At 45.9% G+C, this 24,000-nt stretch overlaps 1 protein-coding gene across 3 annotated transcripts in view; it reads right to left on the bottom strand.

Annotated features, from left to right (window-relative positions):
* Positions 1-24,000, bottom strand: part of strn (striatin, calmodulin binding protein) — a 56,419-nt gene that overhangs the window by 31,178 nt on the left and 1,241 nt on the right. The window contains exon 1 of one of the 3 annotated variants that reach the window (XM_044189335.1): positions 16,447-16,512. The exons of the other annotated variants lie outside the window; for them this stretch is intronic. Coding sequence (XP_044045270.1) covers positions 16,447-16,497 — 51 coding nt within the window. The 5' untranslated portion in view covers positions 16,498-16,512. Of the gene's footprint in view, positions 1-16,446; positions 16,513-24,000 lie in introns of those variants that run through there. 3 annotated transcript variants of the gene reach the window in all.

Raw genomic sequence — 24,000 nt, 5'->3', positions numbered from 1 at the left:
CACACCCCCCAACCCCTCTGCACCCCTGAGGTTCAGCCCTCCTCTGCTTTACTGCCTTCTTCTCCTCACGCCGACATGCGTCCGTGTGTACGGTCGCTTCAAAAACCAGGTCAGCTGTTAGATTTAACACCAGAGTTCAAAACAAACATTTCCAGCTGGCAGGAAAGCTGTGACGCCGCTTCCTGTCATCGGACTCTTTAATCTAAAATACTGCGACGTATTCAAGGTGCAATAAACTATTTAAGATGGGTTTTTTTTTCTACTAACACTGAATCAATCGGCTGTAAACTGCTTTCAGCTGCTTTTACGTAGCTGCTTTGGTTCTCGGAAAAAAACAAAACAACGCCGCTTCCTAAAAACAGTACACGACCTGCCAAGAACGAAACAGCAGAGGGTCGACGTGAACGAGTAGCTGGGAACCCCAGACAAAAAATAACAAATGTTAAATGTCTTTAAATGTGAGTAATGTGCTGTTTTTCCCTGTAGCCATGCTAGCAGGTGGAAATGTCTGTCCGTCCACCTTCGGTCCAGACTAAATTATCTCGACGTTATTGGATGGATTGTGACGAAATGTGGTTCAGACATTCATGATCCTCAGAGGATGAAGTCTAATCACTCTGGTGATCCTCTGACTTTCCATCTAGCGCCACCATCAGGTCGACACGTTAACGTGTCCGACACTTTACCTGCAGAGCTGATGGCGTTCCCATCAGCCTCAGCTGCACTCTGCGTTTACTGCTAATTAGCAAATGTTAGCACGCTAACACGCTAAACTAAGATGATGAACATTAACACCCGTTAAACATCAGCATGTTAGCATGTTAGCACGTTAGCACGGTGACGTGTCTGTGGACTCTAAACACACATGCAGCATGTGACGGTTCCTTGTCGAGAGACGTCACTGTCCCATTTCTCAGTGTCAACGCATGTCAACGCTCCAGAAAAGCAGCAAGTTTTATCACATTTTGCTCCCCAGATTGGTACATACACCCACAGTATATTCTCTATATATCTATATCTATATCCTCGCTACTGCGCCTTGAGTACTACCTCTTCCTGTATGAAGCGTCCAGTGTGTGGTACAGCGACACAATGGCGTGAATCCCACGACACCTGAAAATGTTCCTCCTGTGTAGTTTAACACTGAAGTAACTTGTGAAACATTGTGTTGTGCTCCTGTAGAGCGACCCGTTTGATGACCGATGAGCTGGGAAATCAATCTGCTGACGATCGGGAAGATTATATATATTTATATATATATTTACAACTACATGCTCCTGACCACACGCTTTGTGGAATGACTTTTAAATTTGAATGTGGTCTGTTGTTTTGTTCCCATTGTGCCAACTAGGGCTGCAGGTAACGGCTGTTTTTATTGTCTATAACGTCAGAAAATAGTGAAAAACATCACAATTTAATTTTGGCACTTCTGCTTAGAAAAAGCTTACAGAAACCTTTAAAACAAATACATTAAAGCAATTAATCGATTATCAAAACAGCTGCCGATTCATTTTCCGTTGATCACTAAGCGATTCCTCTGCAGGTTGTTTCAGCTGCAGTTTCAGTTCAGTTTGAGAATAAATTAATTAGTGATTTTTCTATTTAGATCCGAGCAGAACGGACGCTGCTCTGTTTAATGACCCGTTGCTTCCGGGGCTTTTTACACACTAAGTGACTGGACTGCATGTTTGCAAACTAACCAAAACACACACACACACACACACACACAGAGAGGAGGAAGTAGGACACTCAGCCCTTCATTCATGTCAAACACACATTTTAACTGGGTCGCTCTACACTCGAGGCGACTGCATCTGCATTTCACGGAGACGATGGCAGCAAACTTCATTCTGAAAACGAGACTCTGTTTGGAAACAGTTCTCTCAGGAAGAGACCGGTCATCACGCCAACCCGAGCGGAGAGATGGTTCCCTTTAACGGCGGTGTCATCGGACATTAACCCACGCTTAGGTCAGTTAACTGCTGACTGACGCGTCAGTGCTGTTGCTACGGTTTCACAGTTTAATATACATTGAGCGATTTAAACCAGAGGTTAAATTGTGGACCTGGATGTGTGTTTGTCTCACAGGTCTAATGATTATTTTCATTACTGATAAATATGCCAATTATTTTCTCGAGGCCCAAGGTGGCCTCTTCAAATTCCTCATTTCGTCCGACCAAAACTAAAAGATATTCAGTTTAAAATGAAGCGAAACTGAGAAATCCTCACATTTAAGAAAGCTGGAAACAGAGAACGTTTCGTGTGATTGCCACACGATTGCCAATATAGTCGCAAATTAATTTTCTGTCGATCAACTAACTGATTAATTGACTAATCGACGGAGGTGCGATGCACATTTACTCAAGTACAAATTAGAGGTACTTGTACTTCGAGTATTTACATTTTATGCAACTTTCTACTTCTACATCTCAGAGGCAAATATTGAACTTTTCACTACGTTTGTCTGACGGCTTCAGTTACTTCACAGATCACAGTGCTTCATCCCCTTCCTGTCCAGTGAAAACCTCGTATCTCCAGGTGTTTGTGACGAGCTGAAGGATGAAGAGTTTCCTTTATGTGCTGAGAAACTCTCCTCCTCCTGAAGCTGAATAAACTCTTTAACCCCCCCTCGGATCAGCTTTATGACTACGTACGGCTGGATGGCATTCACCTTCAGGGGGAAAGAGCTCACACGGTCGTTTGGTCATTAAACTGGCCACAAAACGCTTCACAGTCTACTTCTGCTTAGTGTCTGTTTGCTTCGAGGTAATAAATCAGAGCTGCTAGCTGCATCTTTGGGACGAAGCTGGGTTTTTACAAGTTGAGTCAAACAGTGAAGTCAGAGGAAGCAGCACTGTTATTGGTGTTAAATGAGCAGACCATTATTATGTAAATACACAAATCCTTTTCCTGTTCCTTCCTGGCAGCAGTGTGTCTTTGAACGGTGACCTCATGCAGTAGAAACATCTCCGATCACATTAAAAACTCCCTCTCTCATCTCTGACTGGTTTGCGGTCTCTGCCGGGGTCGTGACCACCGGAAAGCAAGACGTCCTTAAAAGTACAACTTCACTGGTTGATTTAAACCACATCGTAGAAAGGGTTTCAGTCGTAGTCATCTGGACGCTGTTTTCAGAATCAAGACGTTTCGGCTCCCATCCGGAAGTCATTCTCAATTGTGAAAATGATCTGAGAACTCAGAAATTGAAGCTACTCTGTGTTGCTTAAGCCCCGCCCTCAGGGAGGAGTCTACCTGAGTATCTGTTGATTAGCTAGTTTCACCTGAAACTGCCCTAATAGTTTCCATGATGGCCCAGTAATCAGTAATCAGGCCTGTTGTTTTCTGGCTGCACCTCCCTCATCACTGTTAAGTACCTGATTAGCATGTGATTGGCTTGACCAAGGTGTTAATACACTGTGGTAGACTTTGGGCAGATTGAATCTCAGACCACCATTTCTGTTCAAAGAGGGGTTTTCTTTTTTCACAAAAATGGCTTCTTTGACTCCTCTTTCAAACCAACTCTTCTCTCTACTAAGAATCTTCACCTCGCTGTCTTCAAATGTGTGGTTTGTAGCTTTTAGATGCAAATGCACGGCGCTCTGCAATCCTGAGTTAGCGTGTCGTCTGTGCTGATAAAGTCTTTTGTGAAGTGGCTGTTTGGTCTCACCTATGTACCGTTCTTTGCAGTTTTCCTCACTGCATTGAATGGAGTAGACTACATTGCTCTGTTTCTGTGTGGGCATCTTGTCCTTAGGATGAACGAGTTTCTGTCTTAAAGTGTTGCCTGGTTTAAAGAAAACAGGAACATCGTGCTGTCTAAAGATCCTTTGTAGTTTTTCAGACAGTCCAGATACATAAGGGATGGAGACACCGTTCCTTCTCGGTTCTGTTACACTTTTGTCCTGTTTTTTGGCTCTTTTAACTTTGTTGATAGCCCAAGTAGGATAACCACAGGCTGAGAGTGCACTCTGGACATGCCTTTCCTCTTTCTTCTTACCCTCTGAGCCGGTGGGCACTTCCTTTTCTACGATAGAACACTCCTGGACGAATGAGGGACTACACCGTCTTAACCGAATGAGGGACTACACCGTCTTAAACCACATCATTTACTTTTTCAATAAACATTAACCGATTTAAATTCACTGAGATCTTTCGCAGTCTAGATGTTGGACATGTTACAGATGTAAAGACGGGCAGTTTAAACGGTCTGCGTCCCTTGATGATGCTCCTTCGTCTGTTGCCATGGCGTCTGAGGACGGCGGTGAACTCGGTGGGATGGGTGTTGTTTAACAAGCGTTCGTGTAGGAAGGCATCTGCAGCACGTCGGGGGCGTCTTTTCTCATAATTATAGATTTCACTGACACATCTGACTGTCGTGTTTTAGCAGCAGCAGCCGGTAAAATGCTTCACAGTGAGGAGAGCTGAGTCTAAAGGCAGTCAAAACAAATCGATGCCAGAGGTCACACTGTGACAACTTTCCACCGATTTTCCATGAAAGCACTTTGATGACCTCAAACTGCTCTTCTTCTCCGGTTTAGTCGTGTTGTTTTCCACTCCAGTTGGGCCGAAGATCATCTGATGCAGCGAATCTGTTAAACAGCTTGGAAAGTACATTCTGCTGTAAATAATTCCCTGATGTTCTCCGCCTGCAGTACACACATCTAACTCCCAGGGTATGAAATCCCATCAGAGTGGGAACTCTGGAATAAAACAACATATTATGTAACAACCAAATCTAACAGTTATTAAACTATAACCGCTACAGCACAGAGCTATAATTACATTTTATTTTTTTCTGATTCAGCACCCAAATAAAAACCTGCGTTACATTTCTATCAGCATAAATAAAGTCAGTAAAAACAGACAAGAGCTCCTGACGAGAGCTTTTTGCGCGTGTTTTTGTGGCTGATGCGGCGGACTGGTCTTTGATGTAAACGTGGGACGGCATAACGCTGTTTCCGCTGCAGTAGCATGTGTCCGTTGTCTCTGCTTCTACTTTTGTTTCCACTGTTCTCTGCCGGCTTTGGGGTCGAGTTCATTGGACTTCACACGCTTTACACCATGCTAAATACAAGTTCTGGGTTCCTTCAGGGTGTGCGGCAGCGCTGCCGATGGCGATTGGTCGGGCAGAGTTGCGTCGCGGCCTCAGCCGGCGCCCGCCTCACGTGACTTCCAGTGTAAAATAGTGTGTGTGCGGGTCCCTGCGTGAGATTGGTCCCGATGCCAAGACGCCGCCCGTCTCGCTTCCCGGCCGCCATCCTGACGACCCTGATTGATCGTGAGGATGCAGTCTCGTCAGACAAGATAATATAAATGTTCGGCCAATCAGTCGTGGCGGCTGTGAGCAGCACGCCGCTGCGTCTCTGGCTGTCTTCGATAAGTGTTAAACTACTGTGGATTCGCTTAACTACCTGGGGACGGGGCCAGGTTTAGTTATTCAGTTAGGTGCAGGGCAGGTAGTTGAGGTTTTATTTCTTTATTCTGTTTCTTTTATTTAGTCAGGTAGACCGTGTTAAAACTCTGAGTTCCTCTTCTGGTTGTATTTATTTATTTGATTTAAGCAGCACCTTCAGGCTCTTTTTCCTAGTTCCGCCTCCTTTGTTTGTTATTTGTAAATCTAAGTTACCTACGACTGATTCGCGCAGTAAAAAAAACTTCACTTTACCAAGGTCTACCTGGTTTTACGTTGCTCCCCTTTCCCTCGAGGGCTGGGTCGTAACAACGTGTCCCGTCACAACAGGGACTGTTGTGGATCCAAGCGAAAAGATTACAGAAAAATAAAAAAAAAAAGGGAGCACACAGCAGTGGAGCAAACCAAAAAACTCTGAACAGTTTCGAAGCTCTGGACCGGCTCGCGGTGCATGTGATCCATACTTACTGCTCCGCTATGAAGCGTCCAGACCTCTCTGAAGTCTGCTTACTGTCCCCAGAGTCCAATCTGAACATGCTCCACATCTCTGCGACAGACTCCCAGGAAACCTGAGATCAGCTGCAGCTCATTTTATTAAAGTTATACTTGGGACTTCACCGCACTGTAATTGTTACTCTCTCATTTTAATCGGTTTTATTCTACTTTATCTTATCTTCGATTTTATTTAACTCATTTTTAAATCCTACTCATATATTTTTATATTGTCTTGTGCATCTTTTATGTCTTATGCTGTTGAAAGGTACAAAATAAACCTGCCTTGCCTTTGATACTCTATCGGCTCATAAACTCGGGTTTGTTTAAACGTCTTTTAAAACACAGTGTGAAGAAAAGGTTCTTTAAAGTTCGGGTTATTGGAAGCCCCAGTTTATATAAAGGGCTATAAAAAAAAAAAACACACTACTGAGCAAACTGATACCTGTCACTGCTTCTACCCACCCAGCGACTGTTACTGCTGCTATGAAGGGTATTAATCAATATATGGGACAAATATGAGGGCCGAGTTATACAGATTTCTGCTCAATCTTTTCATTTTTGCCCGTTAACGCCACAGTTTTCTTAGATGTTTTGCTTTTTCTTCAGTCACCAGATGCACCCTGATGGTGTACTTCTAAAACTTGGTGACAGCGTGTTGAAGCTGAGGTGGAAGTGTAATCTGCAGTTCCTCTCACGGTCACTATATGGCAGCTCCAACAAAACTCTTTCAGTAGTGAAGTTAACGGGAAAACCCCAAACTTTTCTCCAGAAGTCTCCCTTCTTCTACTGTGGAGATTTTGAAAAATTATTGTTCCATTAAAGAGATATCAGGGCTCATAAAGAAGTGTGCAGATCCGTCAACCATCTTTGCTCCAGTGAGGCTTCAGATCCCTTCAGAAACCGGAAGGGCCCCATATCGCTAAGGCCAAACAACCATTTCTTCTTCTTCTGTTTATTCAAAACCAGCCAGAACTAAAAATCACATCACTTCCTGACCTTCCAGGCAGAGCGAGTTCAGAACAAATGAGCTGAAGTTTTCGTTTCAGCGGCTGAAAACAAAGAGAAATATTTAAACGTCACCCTGGATTAGGATCAGTTTTAGAAGAGGAAGTGCTGGCAGGGAGGACAAACTGGGTAACCCACTTGTTAAAAATTCCCATCAGCCTTTTCTTCTTTTTTAGACCGAGCCGGCGCTCCACATCGGATCACAGAGACGCAGACGAGCTGCTTTGATTCAGAAAAGCTGCACAGAGAAAAGGTCTTTCAACACGAAAACTTCCAGTAAGGAGTTTTAAATTCATATTTTCTGTCAGCAGAAGTGAAATAAATCCACTTCTGAGATGACATGATGGTTCCCAGTGAAGTTTCACACTTTGTACTGGTTTGTTATTTCAGTGCAGTGGAAACACATTATCACAGTCATACCGAGCGGACACTTGATGATATAACACAACTTAACATTTGAGAAGGACAATGTCAAACAGCACGTTACTCAACACCACTTGTCCGCTGGTTAACAGCTTTTTTGTCCTTATATCACTGCGAGGACGTTGTGTGCTTGTTTTTGCCTATTTAAAGCAGAATTTATTGTTTTTCAGCCACCGGGAAGCAGCAGAACAAGCTGAAAACACAACATCGACATTTTATCACCTTATAAAGCTGATACCGCCTCCAGCAGCTGCAGAGCGACACGACGCTTCGTCAGGAGGCGCGTCTGCGTCGCCTGATGGACGCCAGTCCAGTCCTCTCGCTGTCAGCTCTGTGTTTGGGGGAAATATCCGGCTCTTCAGCTGCTAAACGCTCCGCTATGTTCACCAGCTGGTCGGGCCGAGCGGCTCGTGTTCAGCGGCTTTTTGCAGCTTTTTCCCTGGAAACGACGCTCTGAGCGCCGAGAGGGAACCAGAGCGGTGAAGCTGCGGCCGGACAGATAAACGACGAGCTGAAAGTCACTATGAAGCTCCGCAAAGCCGAGCGGAGCTGCAGCTTCATTAAGAGACACCTTTCACGTGGTTTTCAAAAATACCATTGAATACAGGCGCTTTAAGGAAAGTGTGCCATTAAAACGGGACTATTTTGTAGCCTCTGTGCTTTCTGACCGTACTGTGGACCTGAAACTCAATACTTTACTTTCTGTTGTGTCACATTATTAAACATTTGTTGGATTTGAACACAGCGGCTCTGAGGCTCATCTATAGAAAGTGATTATTTCATGCTGATAATCACCTCAGCTCTTCTTCACTGAGCTGCCGTCGGCTCACAGGGAGGAACTTTGTCTTCTTTAAGATAACAGGGATTACAGCCTCAGGAAGATTAAACTGTGTCTGCCCCCAATACAGGAAACCCTCGCGCAGACAGGAACAAGGGCGACACATCAGCTCTGAACTCGAGCTACAATACAGCTCTCATTGCACACTCGGCATCGGACTTCTTTCAGTCCCAGCCAAAAACTGCGTTTTTTGGGTACTGCTTATATTTATCAGCCTCTCAAAGTCTCTCATTAGCTTCAATGTGGACATATGTGCACATCTTCCTTTTCAGAATAACCAGGACTATTTGAAAATGAAGAAATATTTGATGCGAGTAGTTGCACTCAAGATTTACGGTGGGTTATATGAACATGTAGAATTTAGGTTCGCCTAGAAAAAACACAAAATCACAAAAGTCACAAAATGCTTTTTCATCAGATATGTGAAGTCGTCAGATCAGAGAGCTGATTACAGAACAGTAAACAACTGATCGGTGACGTCTGAGAGGCGTCTGGTGAAACTGACAGCCACTATGAGCGTAAAACAACAAAGATTTACTCACATCGAACATGTCACTAATCTTTCTGACTTCACAGGGGTCAAGGGTCAACTACCAGAATATGAACTATTCAAAAAGTCATCACAGCCAATAAATAACAGGCAGCTATTCAGTGAGCTCTTTACAGCCTCCAGCACCATTACACTCTGATGCTCACATGTCGACCGGAGTGAAATAATAACGCAGAAGAGGGGATACAAGGACCGGGGCTACTGATACGTTGATTGACAGCGAGACAGACCAATCGGTTCGTTTGCAAGCCGCACTTAAAGAGTGAGCGGGACGTCTGACGTTCCCTTAGGTGTTGCTTATGATGTTTAATGGCTCCTTTTTATTCGTAAGGATACCAATTTCTGCTACATGCACCACATGTTCACTTGCACTACCGGACTATTTATTTATACATATACTGCATCATCTGCACTCCAGTACTATGTACTGAATACTGCAATAACTCATCTACTGCACTGTTAACTACATCCGTAATATGCACTACTTTATATTCATTGCACTGCTTCCATCAGCATACTTCTGTTTATAGTAACGCCATCTGTATATAATGTCCACAGTACCACTTGTAAAATATTTTCATAATACTGCTCTATCCTGACACACACTTTATATCCTGCACTTGCTTATTGCACTTCTGGTTCGACCTGAACTGCATTTCGTTGCCTTGTACTTGTACATGTGTCATGACAATAAAGTTGAATCTAAATCTAATTTCCAGAGTAAGGATAAAAAAAAAAAAGCCATAACTTCTCTAACAACTTGTGGGATGACAGATTACCAAAACTGATTTCATTTCTGTATAAAATCAATATCCACTACTGCACATTCCCACACAGCACGCTGCTCCTCCTCCTCCTCCTCCTCCTCCTCCTCCGAGGAGCTGCTGCAGTCGGTGTCTTCACCTCTGAGAAACGAGCTCCGGCTCCGTCCTGCTGGACGGGCGGCGTGGGAGGACGCGCAGCTGAGCGGCTCGTCGCTAAGAACAAATCAACACGACGCCTGCCAAAATGAGTTTAGTGGTACAGTATGTGTGTGAAGTGAGTGTACTCGAAGTGTCCCCTGCTGACAGCTGGGCTGGTGTGGTGTTTGGTTAACGTGCTGGTGTCGTCAGGCAGGTAAAATAAACTAAAATCCTGTACAGTCAGTAAACCTATCCGAGCGGTCTGTGATTTATACGAAAGAGACGCGAGGGGGAAGTGAGCCGATGGCGTCACCGCTGAGTTCAGCTTCCTCCGGACACAGAACGTACTCCGTGTCTGGATTCAACTCTTAGGTTGTGTTTAACTTCCTGCAGGCGAAAGAGTGACTTTACTGACGTGAGAATTTAGTTTGAATCGACCCGAAGATGTTTCGGTTGAAGGGAAAGGGCCGCTCTTCTCTTCTGCAGCACCATGTTGTGATTTACTGCAGGCAGAACGAAGGCATTTGTTTATTAAATTGCTGCTTTAATTATATCTTCTTGTTTTGCATATACTGTATTAGCCCATTTATAATCCACTCATCTATATTTTATATTACTGCTCATTATTTCCTAAAACATACCATAGTGCTTTTTAAATTTCTGAGTGATTATTATTGGTGACGCATTAACATGTTAGCAGCATTTTAATGGTCAAAGGGGAGCTAATTTAAACTATTTAACATATCGTCGAGTAGTTTCATGAATAATATTGCATCATTGTCGTTAAAACAACAAAGGACCCAGTAACTACAGCAATTAAACAAATGTAGTAGAATAAAAAATACAATATTTTCATCTGGGGAGGACGTTGTGAGGCTTTGTTAACGGTGTTCAGACTGATGAGTCAGCTGCCACCCAACAGCAAACTACCAAATTCAAGAAGCTACGAAATTCTAATGATCCTCTTCACAGTAACCTTGTATGACGGGACAGCAGCACCATCGTTACCGAAACAAACCTGAAAAACAAACAATAAGCTGAAGTTCACTGTGATATGTGATGGATCAAGTTGTTTTCCAGCAAGTTTCAAGTCTTTGCAAGTTGATTTACAAAGAAATGAATGGAGACAAAAAGCTGCCTGGAAAGAATGAGATCAATCTAAAAGACAGAGACTGATTTGGAAATGTGATGTAAGGTATGTGAGCTGCAGTAAAAGGGCTAAAACATGTAAAAACACTGATGAGGGTTTTTGAATCTTTGTTTCTTTACAACTATATACTCTGTAGATCACGGATAAAAGGTCATACAGTTGTCTTTTCCCTCTTCATAATACAGTAACCGGAGCCTCTGTAACCCCATTTAACCAGCTTCCATATCCACGACGCCCCACCCAAAAACCACGTAATATGCCTGATGACTACGCATGACCCCCTCGCCGACGTCGCATAACATTGCGGCAAACGACCGCAATATTTTGGGACACAAAGAAGACTCCTGTGGGAGGGGGATTTCCCGCTGCTTAAATCCGGAGCAGTGAGGGGATTATTCTTCCAGGGAGCCGGAGGGGAGGAGATGAAGAGACGGAGCGATGAGAGGGGGAGCGTAGAGGGGAGGATAAGCTGCTGAGGGGGTCGGTCTGATAACCTCTAAGTCTTCAGAGAGCTGGATCTATCTTCAGGGAAAAGCTGTCACATCCATGGTATGATCTCACCAATACGGGTTTAGGTAGGAGCTGCCAACGGACAAGAAAGTTTAAAGTTCTTTTTTTTTTTTTTTTATAAAAGGGAATAATGTGAAAAGTTGAGGGTTATAGATGAGTTTTTGTATATAAACGAAGGACAATGACATTTTGTAAACAGCATTTTTGAAGAAAAAGATGACAGATGAGTTTTGTGTGCATGGTACCTGTGGTGATGTATCCATCACATGACAGATCAATGTGTTGTATATAAAAAGGAAACAGCCTCAGGCACCACCCAGATGGAGGCAAGGTAGTAACTGCACCATGGCAACTAAACTTCCCATGATCTAAGCAGATGCTGGGTCACCATAGCAACCTGGCAGAGCGGAGGTGTCTGGCACAACTTCACCTATCTGAAAGGCGCATGCAGACGGGAAAGCAGTCTTAAAGGGTCAACCCTCCAGAGACTGACGCCTCTCAGCTCGCGGCCTTCAGTGGACGATGACCCTGACGAAGGCCACAGCAACTGCTGGAGAAAGAAAGCTTTAAATTAAGCTGACACACGAGATAACTGACTTGTCTGTTCAGTTGGAGATTTTCACTTCTCTGCTTGGACAAACTAATCGCTTGTGCCCTTCACTCGTGTGATATTCTGTCCACTTGGGGTGCGTAAATACAAACAAGTACAAGAGCCTGACTGATCAATCAGCCAATTATTGTAACAACTGTAACAAAAGTGTTTGTTACTTTATGTGTTTATGTAATTAGTATCGGCTAATATATATATTTTTTTAACTCTCAAATATCAATACTGATATCCACCTAAACAATCTCGTATTGGCCGGCTATATTGATTACTCTAAGTACCAAAACAACATGCTTACATCACGGTAGACTGGGACCCGTAAACAACTTCTTTCCTCATTTCATTTAGTGCAACTTTGATGAGTCAAAATAAATGACAATAACTTTACAGTTATGTGTGCATGTCTGGATGGACTGATTGTCTGAATGCTTGGTTGATTGATTGATTGACTGATTGATTAATGGCAGCAGATGTGTTCGTTCTCCTTCTCTGTGGTTCAGCAAGTAGCTGCGAGGGAACACAGAACCTCTAGAGAACTAGAGATGCAAAGCATCAGGATTGTCATAGATACCCAGAAGGAGGATGAAAACAAAGCTTCCTCAATACAATCCGCCCTCGGCTCGTAAAAAGCTCACATTCTCCAAAGTCTTCCCTTCTCTTCATTAGTATTTTTGCAAAAGGAGTCCTGGCACATCCGAGCTACCCACGCTGCTGGCATCGCCACGACGACGAACTCCACAGCTCCGGTTTTACAATGGAGGTGAAGAGACTGACGGAAGAAGGGGGAGGCGTTAATGCGACAGAGGATGATGGGAGGAAGTCTTCGATACGATGCCCAGAGGAGCAGAGATCAAGCAAGAGACAGAGATGGGGGGAGAGAAAAGGCGGCGAAGGGGGGAAGGGGACGAACAGGAATAGTGACGCCGTGACGAAGCCCCTTACCCGCTCGCTTCTTCCCCTCAGGGAGTGTCGACGGCATGCGTGCTCCTCTGAGGCTGACAAGACTTTAATTAGAACAACATAAAGCCTTCTTCAAGAGTACAACGGAGGAGGAGGAGGAGGAACGAGCGGAACAAAGGAAGTCCTCGCCAACCATCCAGTCTGTCTCAAACTACAGCAGAGCATCAGCAGAGAGCGACACCGGAAACACCACCATGTTGGAGGAATCGTTTCTCATTGTGTTCTGGCTTATGACCCATTTTGGGGATCCAGAATTCGCATGGCCCCGGGACAATCCATAACAGATTTTGCTGGAAAGTCTCTGTATAGACGTCGCTCAACCAAAGTTTGAGGCAGTCAGTCGGACAAACCGACTGGCTGACAGATCAACATTGTCATCGCTTGCAGGGCAAAAAAAAAGACAACAGCTATGCCAAGAGGTTCATTACAGCCTGATGGTGTGTTCTGGTAACCACCAGTGTAACTGCTGTGCCTCCAAACACCAGATACAGAAGAGTTAATAAAACCCTTCATCTTCTGTCTCGTCACCAATGACGGCAGCGTTCGTCCTCCATCACCCACCGAGTGATCCTCATCACGTTCACACCTCTAATGTCTCCCAGCCTCCGAACGCTAATCAGACGTGTTAACGGCAACACAGAGGCGAGCAGATACTCGGCAAGCTAACCAGCAGTACCATTATCTAGACACTAAATTAATCAGAGCTGTCAGTGAAGTATCAGAAGCAGAAATTTAACCAGGTCTTAAAGTCTCCACGATACAGCTAGCGGAGTGATATCTGCTTCATTTTTACGTGTATCCTGTAAAATCAGGCAGCTAGGGAGGAACTTGTAGCGGATATCGATTGGCGTTTACAGTAGCCAATAGCGCTGAATTTGCATAACGCCATCTCCCCCGCCATGCAGTAAAAGCGGTCAATAGCTGACTCTTCCTGGACTGGGAGTTCCTGGTGAACACAGCCGGACCGGGCCTGAACACACCCTCCGAGACCGACGGAGGCCAGTCTGACGACAGGGCACACAGTAGCAAGGTGGTTTTCTTGCCGGGTTTGGCTCCTTGCACCCCGGGGTTGAGTCAGCTAGCCACACGGCTAACCGAGCTAACGGAAGTTAGCGGTTAGCTACTTTAGAAACAAGTAAAGCTATCTTTCCATCAGGAAACTACGTAAATGACATCGGTACTGTATTCCCTGTCGCTCTCGGAGGCTGTGTTCGGTCCCAGTCCGGCCGTGTTCACTGGGATCCTGCTCAGCCCACTAACGGCAGATAAAGTCAACAGCAATTAACTCGGACTTCATTTTAAAAAATTAAGACTTGACTTAAACTTGTCTGGAATAACTTGAGAGTTGTCTAAAATTACTTTAGACTTGACCTGGTCTCAATTAACTTGGAACGTGACTTGAACTCGATAAAACTTGAGACTTGTCTCCAATAACTTCAGATTTGACTTCAACTTGTCCTGCTCAACACGAGACTCGGCTTGTCCTTGTGTCAAATAATTTTAGACTTGACTTAGACTTAAAATCAGCTGTGCCAGAGTGAGCGTAGCAACACCTTAAAGCCGTTTATATATCTCCACTAGAGAAAAATAATACCAAGTCTGACTCTGTGAGACTTGGTATTCGTGGGCCGAAGCCTCGACCTCCTCAGAGACTGGAGGCAATTGGCCGTTTTGGCCTTACTGGAGGTCCAGCACTGAGCCACAGTAAGAGGCAGTGAATTATTAACGTCACGCTCTTGGCTCGTTGCAGAGGTAAACACAAAATGTGCACTCATATCTGCTCCCTACTGAGGCTGAGCTTAAAGGAGTATAAAGGAGAGGAATGAAGACTACTGCCGTACAGTATTTCTCCCCCACAGGGACCATTTGTGTTTCATCTCATCTTGTTGTACATACTGTTATTGATTTGCTCTGTATGAACTGTATGAGGAGGAAGGAGGAAATAAACTGTACATACAGTGTGAGAAACAAGGCAGTGGGTAAAGATGGTTTTCTGTCTTTAGGAACTGAGTAAAGAATGCAAAGTATGTCAGAAACGACGTGAATCCTGTGAGCCAGTTCAGGCAGCCCGACTCGAGACTGCTGCTACACTCCTCTCACTGCAACGCATATCCGAAACACCCTTTTAAATCACGGCGGTGTATTTAAGTCGGAAGTCATCTGCTCATTCTTTTGCTGCATGCCTGCCGTCGCACCGCTCACCCCAGAAAGCTACGCTGCATTTTAAAAAGCAACTCGCAGCCATATCGGCGCGATTATGTCGTCGATTACGTCTGATTGGCGGCTGTTTGTCCAAACGCACACTTTGGGGCGGAGGCCGGAGCGCTCCCATCCGTGCTTCGAGATCGGCTTGCAAAGCGTTCGCGCGTGCCCAAGCTAAGTGTTTGGCGCTTGTGCTTACATGTACACGCTGACATATACGCAAGAGTAGCGCGGATGTTTAAGCTCTGTTCAGACAGTCGGCTACATACGAGGCTCCACAGTGCGAGTATCGCACTTGCATAAGCGGCGACGAGATTAGTGTGTAATCAGAAGCGTTATTAGGGCGCAGATACTCGGCAAGCTAACAAGCAGTACCATTATCTAAAGCAGAAGCAGAAGCAGAAATGTAACCATGTGTTAAAGTCTCCACGATACAAGTCTCCACGATATCACTCCACTAGCCACACGGCTAACCGAGCTAACACCCTTTTAAATCACGGCGGTGTATTTAAGTCGGAAGTCATCTGCTCATTCTTTTGCTGCATGCCTGCCGTCGCACCGCTCACCCCAGAAAGCTACGCTGCGTTTTAAAAAGCAACTCGCAGCCATATCGACGTGCGATTACGTCGTGTGTCGAAATTAGTGTGTAATCAGAAGCGTTATTAGGGCGCATCGTGCGTGTGACAGCGAGTGCTGATACCGGGGTCGGCTAAATATCCAGTTTTGGTCGCTAAAGGATCCGATGGCCGAATCCTCCCTCTTTATCATCATCATCGTCAGCCAAGATCTCAGCGGCTCCCTCGGAGAAAATCTGGATTTTAGTTTTCCTCCCTGACTTTGAGACTTTCAGCAGAAACGCGCTACTGTGTATAATGACTGTTATTATCCAATATTATTACCGTCATTATATCTTCTGATAAGCACCCTCATTAAGTGGATCTAATTTCAGTACCGAGTCTGAGGCAGGCTGGGGAGTCCTGCTCGCTGGATTTAGATCTGGATGAGTGGAGTAGACTGGAGGATTTCACTGTGTGTGTGTTTGTGTTTCTGCACTCACCCCCAGATACCACCTACGCCTGACAGTTATAAACTCCACTTGCAGTGTGTGTGTGTGTGTGTGTGTGTGTGTGTGTGTGTGTGTGTGTGCGCGCTATCAACACTTCCTGGTAATTCTCAGCCTCCCTTTTTTTTGTCTCCAACTCAAAGCTGTCAACACTGGGAGGTCAAAGGTCACCAAAGCCAGAAGATGATGATTAACACGGTTATAATGTCGACCAGCTCAGCGTTTTTCCTGACTTACCATTTCCTCACGAGTGCGAGATAAACCGGCTTATCTCGTGCAGAAATAAAGAGAAAACTTGTGTGTGATGAAATCTGATTTACTGCTAACTGACCTGTTTTAATCCTGTTTCTAAACAGCAGCACTGGCCCCGCAAATCCAACATCGGCCCGTCTGGAGCATAACTCGGACTGTGCTGCGAGCAGCAGTGCTGGCTGTGCGCTGTCCCAGTTCATGTCAGGCTGAGGGAAGAGTGTGCTCGTGTCAGGCGAAATCTTGGCTGAAGGCCTGGTTAAACAAAGCCTGGTTACAGCGCTGAGGCGTGGCCCGGGGTGGCATTCGCCTCTGCGGTGGACGCCCGTCTGAAAAACAAGCAGGTGTGCATGCCATTCCTTATACGGCAGCTTTGCACAGGCCGACAGACGAAAAAGAAAAGAAATAAGTGTTAAGGAAGGAAAGAAGGAACAAGGTCGTCCGGCCGGGTTTCAGAAAGCCCCGTTGTTGTGCAAAGAGAAGGAGGAAGGGCTGTTGTCAGGGGAGCGTCAGGTTCAGTGCTTACGTAAGACACTCTGAGCTTTCTTTCCTTCTCATGCATGTAACTTCATACACTGTGGAAACCTCCAGCTGCATTATTTAGACACAAAGCACTGGAGCTGCTTCGAGCGAGAGGCGACGCTCTGGACTGTGAGGCTCCTGCCTGGTCAGAGGAGTTAAATTGGGGTTCGATACCGTTACGAACATGAATGTGAATCCAGCCAAAAGTTTCATCCTAGTCTTTGGTCCGGTGTAGGGTTCCCAAAGTGAAGCACAGCGGGGGGTTGAGTTAGCCGAACACACCAGATGCTAATGTTTTGGTATCAAAAGTCAAATTACACGGGAGAGATGAACGCTCCTTCGGGGGGGAAACTTCTTGTGCTGGCCCAGAAAGTGACAGCTCAACGGTCACAACAGCCTCCGACATGAAGAGCTGCCGTGGCTGAGCGAGGTAACAAGATGTCGGTGGTGTGGCGATACTTTGGCTACTTAAACGTCCGTTTGGTCGCGAAGTGGTTGAGACAGTCCCAACGCGGGATACGGGCTACTAACGAGGGATTTTGCCACGTCACCCAGTCCTGGTCAAGTTGCTTAAGGAATTAACATGAATAACCTAAAATCAGTCAGTGGCAGTTAAAACCGAGAAGCCTGCAGCGTGAAAGTTTGTTCTTTGCTTATTGCTAATAAAAAAAGATAAAATTCTCAGAGAGCAGATTTGTTACCCTCATAGATTAGTGACACCCGGTATCCAACCCTAAGGAGAAGTGCTTCGGTACTCAAATATAAAAGGGACGTGCAGTTTGTTACCTTACAGGTGGAGTTCCTCCACTGTGACCTTACTGTCAGCCTCCACCTGCTCCTGTCAGGACGTTTCTTGTCTTGCACGCTGTTACACGACGCCAAACGTCCGCGTCATGTGAGCTTTATAGGAATGAAAAATGACGGCGTGCAGGGCTCTTGTTCATTTTGTTAAGTGACGTGTGAGACCACTACGCTGCTCAACACTCTAAATGTGCCCCGGACGTGGACACCATGCCCCCCTTTTCTAGGTAACTCAAGACAGGACATACAACGTTTTGTCGACACCAGCAGCACAACATCGTACTGTACAGCAGATATCTAGCCTGGTTCCAGACCTCTGAATCACCTCTCAGCTCCTTAAATAGATCGATGATGGCTGTTTGGAAAGTACAGACTTAAAAAAAAAAAAACTAGAATACGATATAAACTATGAGCATCTACAATATAAAACTAACTGAAAGTGTAGAGACACAAATAAAGTGAGGAGATAAGGAAGAATAAATAAAAACCTGGAGTTCAGGCTGAATGTCTTCTGCACTGGATCGCGTACGCCGCAGTATGCGTCCTGCAGAAAGCACGTGCAGCGCCGCAGAGGTAACACTAACAAGCAGATGTGCGTAACTCCTCCGCACACAGACCTTACGAACACACACAGAGAGAGCAGCACATCTGTGTCTCCGTGCGGGGAAATATCTGTAATTAGTGAAGGAAACGGGCTGCAGACGCGAGGCAGCGGAGAATCAGTCGACGCTCCAGCAGAGTCGGCGCACGTGCCGGAGGTCCCGCGCAGCCCCGTAACATCACGTCCTTCACTATCTGAACAGCTTCACTCGGGCGGTACAGTGTGCGAGGAATCGTCACTTGTTTTGCTTTTTATTTTCATTCCTTCCTCGGTGCAGAACGAGCAAAGCGTTCGCCCGAAGGAGGGCCTCCCTCCACTCTGGTGACTGCCCAACACTTCGCGTGGTTTATCACGCTTGCATCAGCCGGTGCCGTCATCCACACTGACTTCCTGACGGAGTTGGACTGGAGGAGGCTTCGGTTTAAAGATCAGCAGCATCAGAAGTTAAATGACGAGTGAGGAGGTCAAAGGTCAGAGCCACAGCGAGCAGACGAAGCGCTCTGCCAGACCTTCCCTTCCAGAGATCCTGCTTCCTGGAGTCCCACGAAAAACAGACCTGAAGTCTGCGTGTGTGTGTGTGTGTGTGTGTGTGTGTGTGTGTGTTATTTGTTTATTGAGCATGTGGTCTGCACTGTCCAGGCAGCAGAGGGGAAATCCTCCAACAGCCGCCATTTTGAAGTCAAATAAGCAACGAGCTGAACATCATCTAAAATTAAGGATTCGAAGTTCTTTCCCTCGTGTTTATAATCTGTGAGCCTCTCTGTGTGAAACTGATGAAGATGATTCATCTTTGTCAAGACGTTTAGACACCACCGCCCTTTTGATGCTGTCATAACATGCGCCTGCATCTCTTCACCAAACCGCAGTTTGCAGCTGTTGATTAGACGTGACGCCAATCCTCGTGTTCTGAGCTTTACTAATAAAGTTTTAGAAAAACTGCAGTAGTAAACTTGGGTAACATTAGCTTAGCACAAACGTCGCTGTCACCGCTGCCTTCAGCTGAAAACGCCGTTTTCAGGAAACGTTGGCGGCAGCAGCAGCTTGACGCGTCATTAACTCCTGAATAAGTGGAGCCGAACAGGAAGTTGTGTTTAACTTTCTCCATCTTCTGTACTTTTAAAAAAAAAAAACACCACAAATGAATGACGAAGAAGAGCAAAGGGGAGATTTTTGGTTTCACATATTTAAACATAAAAGTTAAATTGAACTTGAAACTTGTGATTTCTTGATTTCTCACCAAGGTGGTCATGTGTGGCTGATTACATCTGACCCGCGTCAGAGCGGACACTAAGCCAACAGATTGGCCAGTGTGAACAAATGAAGGCCAGGTGAGGTGGAGTTACCTGCACTCCAGTGGCTCATATGGTAAATGCAGCATAATGCACATTTCCACCGCACTAATACCACCGGTCAGGTGAGCCCCGCGAGATCATGTCAGACACACGCCATTACTCCGCCTCTCCTCGTATGTGTGTGTGTGTGTGTGTGTGTGTGTGTGTGTGTGTGTGTGTGTTGGCCGGTCGTCGTCCTCTCGGATGTGTATTAATAGCCGAGGCCGCAGAGGAAGGAAGCCGAGCGGCAAACATCCTCCTGAGCCAGAGCGATGAGCGTGTAACCTGCTCACAAAGCCACGCATGACTCCCCCCCACACACACACACACACACACACACACACACACACACACACACACACACACACAAACCCCCCAGTGCCAAAAAGTGTTTTTATATTTTGGGGTGTACCTGACCGATGGTAATGTCCATAAAGACAGTTATTTGGAGATTTCGCTGGTCGTCCTTCCTGATACAAGAAAACACAAGTTTCATGTCTTGAAAAGGACCAAAAAGTGATTTGTTTGGAAAAACAGAGCGGATGAAAATCAATATCACAACATGAATATGATTCCAATAACAATACATATCACAATATGGCCGACGTGGGCCAACTCACATATAAAACGATTGCTGTTACTCTGTAACACTGTTACATCGGAAAAATACTCCTCACGTGGAAAACAGCTCATGTTGTTAGTTTAGAACTAAAATGAGCTTGGACTGATCCATTTAAACACTCAGACTTAAAGTGAATAGACAATAAAACAAAATCAAACTGTTGGATGGACTAAAAACATTTCTGAGTGGAGCCCGATCGATAAATCGGCGGGCCGATATCTTTGGCTCATATTAGCGTATCATAGCTGCACTGGTTTCGGCGATGCGGGTGGAGCTGGACTCTCTGGCGGCGGTGTCAGAGAGGAGGATGCTGGGTAAACTACACGCCATCTTGGACAGCGTCTCCCACCCGCTCCATGACGCGCTGGTCAAACAAAGGAGCACCTTCAGCGGAAGACTCATCCCCCCACAATGCACCACAGAGCGGCACAGGAAGTCATTCCTGCCTGTGGCCATCAGACTCTTTAACTCCTCCCTCTAAGTGTCAGTCTGTGTGACCCGAAGTCACTAAACTGGACACTGATCATTAACATCTCCGCCATAATTAATAATAATTGTGCAATATTCTCTGTGTACTACTCCCGTGCAATATTTAGTTTTCCCATGTTAGTTTTTCTTATTTATTGTTATTGATGTTATATACCTCTATTACTCTCGACAGTACATGCACCTCTGCTTATTACTTATATTATTACATTGTATTATTATACTGTATTATCATCATCAACCGGTAAACCCACTTGGTACCTCACACTTATTTTATCTTATACTTATACCCACCTGGCACTTAATTTATTTTCTGACCTGTTTTATAGTTTTTATAGTGTATTATATTGTTTGCTAGTACTTTCTCCTGTGTGCACTGACGTAAAGACGAGCTGCTGTAACAAAGAGTTTCCCTTCGGGGATCAATAAAGTATTTCTGATTCTGATTAAAAACATTTTTTATTCATGTTTTGCATTCTTTCGATACCAAAATCTGCCTCAAAAATCCCGTACGGGTCGGAAATATAAATAAATGATTTGACTTGTAAAAGATCAATGATCTTCTCTTACAGGAGCAACTTACACCGACACACTGTGGGAGATGATGAATCTTAAACATCTCGCTCTGCGTGATTTTATCCCGACTATGAAGTCCAGTCCTGAACAAACTGGATCTGATCCGTCGGGCCGTCGGAGTCACCGAGAGACTCAGACCGTCCCTCCTCCCTCTCTTCAGGAAACTTCCTCCACACAAGACTTTGTCTTCGGATAATAAACTCGGAGTAATCTCTCCCACCTTGAGTGCCCGCTTCCTCGGTTTCCTCTTCCTCTTCCCTGCAGAGGAAGGGCCGCCCTCAGTCTCGGCTTCAGACACTAATGACCTGCAGCCCGTCTGCGGCGGCGGCGCCTTCAAACACGCCAGCAGAACAAATGGATTTACAGCTGAAATTGGTTTCCAGCCCCGGCGGTCGGCCGGCTCCGTCGCGCTCCGATCGGCTCCCAGCTCAGTGGGAAGGCAAATTAAAAACCAAACGGCACCGCGGGGCGATGGCTTCTCACCGCCTCCGCCCTGTGGGGCGGAGCTGTCGTCTTCTCCAGCACGAAACCCCTCACGCAGCCGGGAGGCGCAGAGGACGCTGCTGTGCGATTGGCTGGGAGGTTGTAGTAAAAAAAGGTAAAATGGTGCACGAACGCCACGTGGAGGCACGCATCGTTAACTCAAGTCTCACAGGAAGTGACGCCGCAGGTCGGCCGACGACTCTGACTCGTGTCTCGTCAGATCACGCTGAGCGTGAAAACCTGGGTCCCGGTCTGCGTGGACCTGTACAATACACCTGCGGGACGGAGGACGTGTTTTTTGGACTCTGCCTCGTCCTTGTTACGTATCATCACCTACCGGTCTGTCTTCATCGGTCCATATTTCTACATACCGTCGTCGCGTTTTACGTCCGAATGTGTTGCTTTAAGGTCTAGAGAGATGGAGGTCTGCTCTGGGAAACAGAGGAATGAAGCTCAGCCGCAGTAAGACAGAATACAGGTGCGTCAATGAGAGGGACCCAGGTGGGACGGTGAGGTCACAGGGAGCAGAGGTGAAGAAGGTGCAGGACTTTAAGTACTTAGGGTCAACGGTTCAGAGCGACGGAGACTGTGGAGAAGAGGTGAAGAGGCGAGTGCGAGCAGGTTGGAGCGGGTGGAGGAAAGCGTCAGGTGTGTTGTGTGATAAAAGAGTCTCAGCAAGAATGAAAGGAAAGGTGTTCAAGACGGTGGTGAGACCAGCGATGTTGGACAGCTCAGAGACAGCGGCGCTGAAGAAAAGACAAGAGGCAGAGCTGGAGGCAGCAGAGCTTAAGATGCTGAGGTTGTCTTTGGGAGGGACGAGGACGGACAGGATCAGGAACGAGGACATCAGAGGGACAGCTCATGTTAGATGTTTCGGAGATAAAGTCAGAGAGGCCAGATCGAGGCGGTTTGGACGTGTTCAGAGGAGAGACTGTGAATATATTGGTAGAAGGATGATGAGGTTGGAGCTGCCAGGCAGGAGGTCTAGAGGAAGACCAGAGAGGAGGTTTATGGATGTAGTGAGAGAGGACAGGAAGCTAACTGGTGCGAGTGAAGAGGACGCAGAGGACGGGGTTAGATGGAGGCACGTGATTCGCTGTGGCGACCCCTGAAAGGGAGCAGCCGAAAGTGTTGCTTTACTAAACGACGAGGACTAATTCCCTGTTAGGTTTCGGACCAGCGGATCCTCACGTTTGGACAGCTGATCGCTGTGATCGATAAATGAGTCTCAGCGCCGCAGACGGTTTCGGTTCACGCAGACGAGGCAGAGCGCGGCGAGCTGTTGGGAGTTCGGTGGAAAGTCTTTGACCTGGGAACAGACGTTAGCCCGCGCCGCTAGCTGCTTATTTCTCAACGCTAGTGGCGATATAATACCGAGTTACCTTACTTAGAGAAATATAAACTTTCTACAAAACTCTTTTCGTTTAACGAAGCTGGTACTAGTTGAGGGATTCGGTTTGGCTGCTGGTACTCACCTGTCACAGGTATCTGTGACCGAGCTGCTGATTAGCCTCAATATGAAGGCGGCAAGTTGTTCACATTCATATTTCGTTTACATCCCAAATACTTTTTGTTTAAAAAAAAAAAAAAAACAATCGACCAAAACGCGTCGGCAGCATTGAGAGCTGGAGACTGTCAGGAAGTGAAGGTCAGGACGCTTCCCGCTCCTGGTTGTTGTTTTTATTTTGGTTAAACTTCTTAAAAAGCTGCGTTTAAACAAAAATGAAACGCTGCTGGTTGGACACATTCGGCTTCTCTGTTAAATTAACAAAAAGAAAAATATGATTTTAATTTCAGAACCCAAACCCAGCACCTTTAATACCAGTGCAGGATTGAACTCTTTTAGTGGCTTCTAACATTTTTTTGTGTGATTATTACATTATTTTTTATTTTTTTCCCAGCAAAAGACCATAAAGATATTCAACAGTTCAGTGTCTGCAGGAAAGCCTTTTTAAAAACCAGGTACACTTTGTTAGATTACTCAGCAGCTTCCGGGCTCGAGCCAGAATACCTGTCCTGCAGGGGAGACGCCGGACACCGTCGGCAGACCGCCTCGGGGTGGCTCCTGGTGTAAAGTTACAGCTGATACACCAGCACACCAGCGTTTCGTGACTCGATCAGGACCACGCACTGCATGGAAACGTCCGTGTGTCCGTTATCGGACACATTCCTGCAGGGACGCGCACTCTGATATTCGGGGCGGGCGGGAGGGAG

The sequence above is a fragment of the Siniperca chuatsi genome, linkage group LG3, assembly GCF_020085105.1.
Source record: "Siniperca chuatsi isolate FFG_IHB_CAS linkage group LG3, ASM2008510v1, whole genome shotgun sequence".
Taxonomy (NCBI): domain Eukaryota; kingdom Metazoa; phylum Chordata; class Actinopteri; order Centrarchiformes; family Sinipercidae; genus Siniperca; species Siniperca chuatsi.
This window is presented reverse-complemented; position numbering and strand designations above follow the sequence as displayed.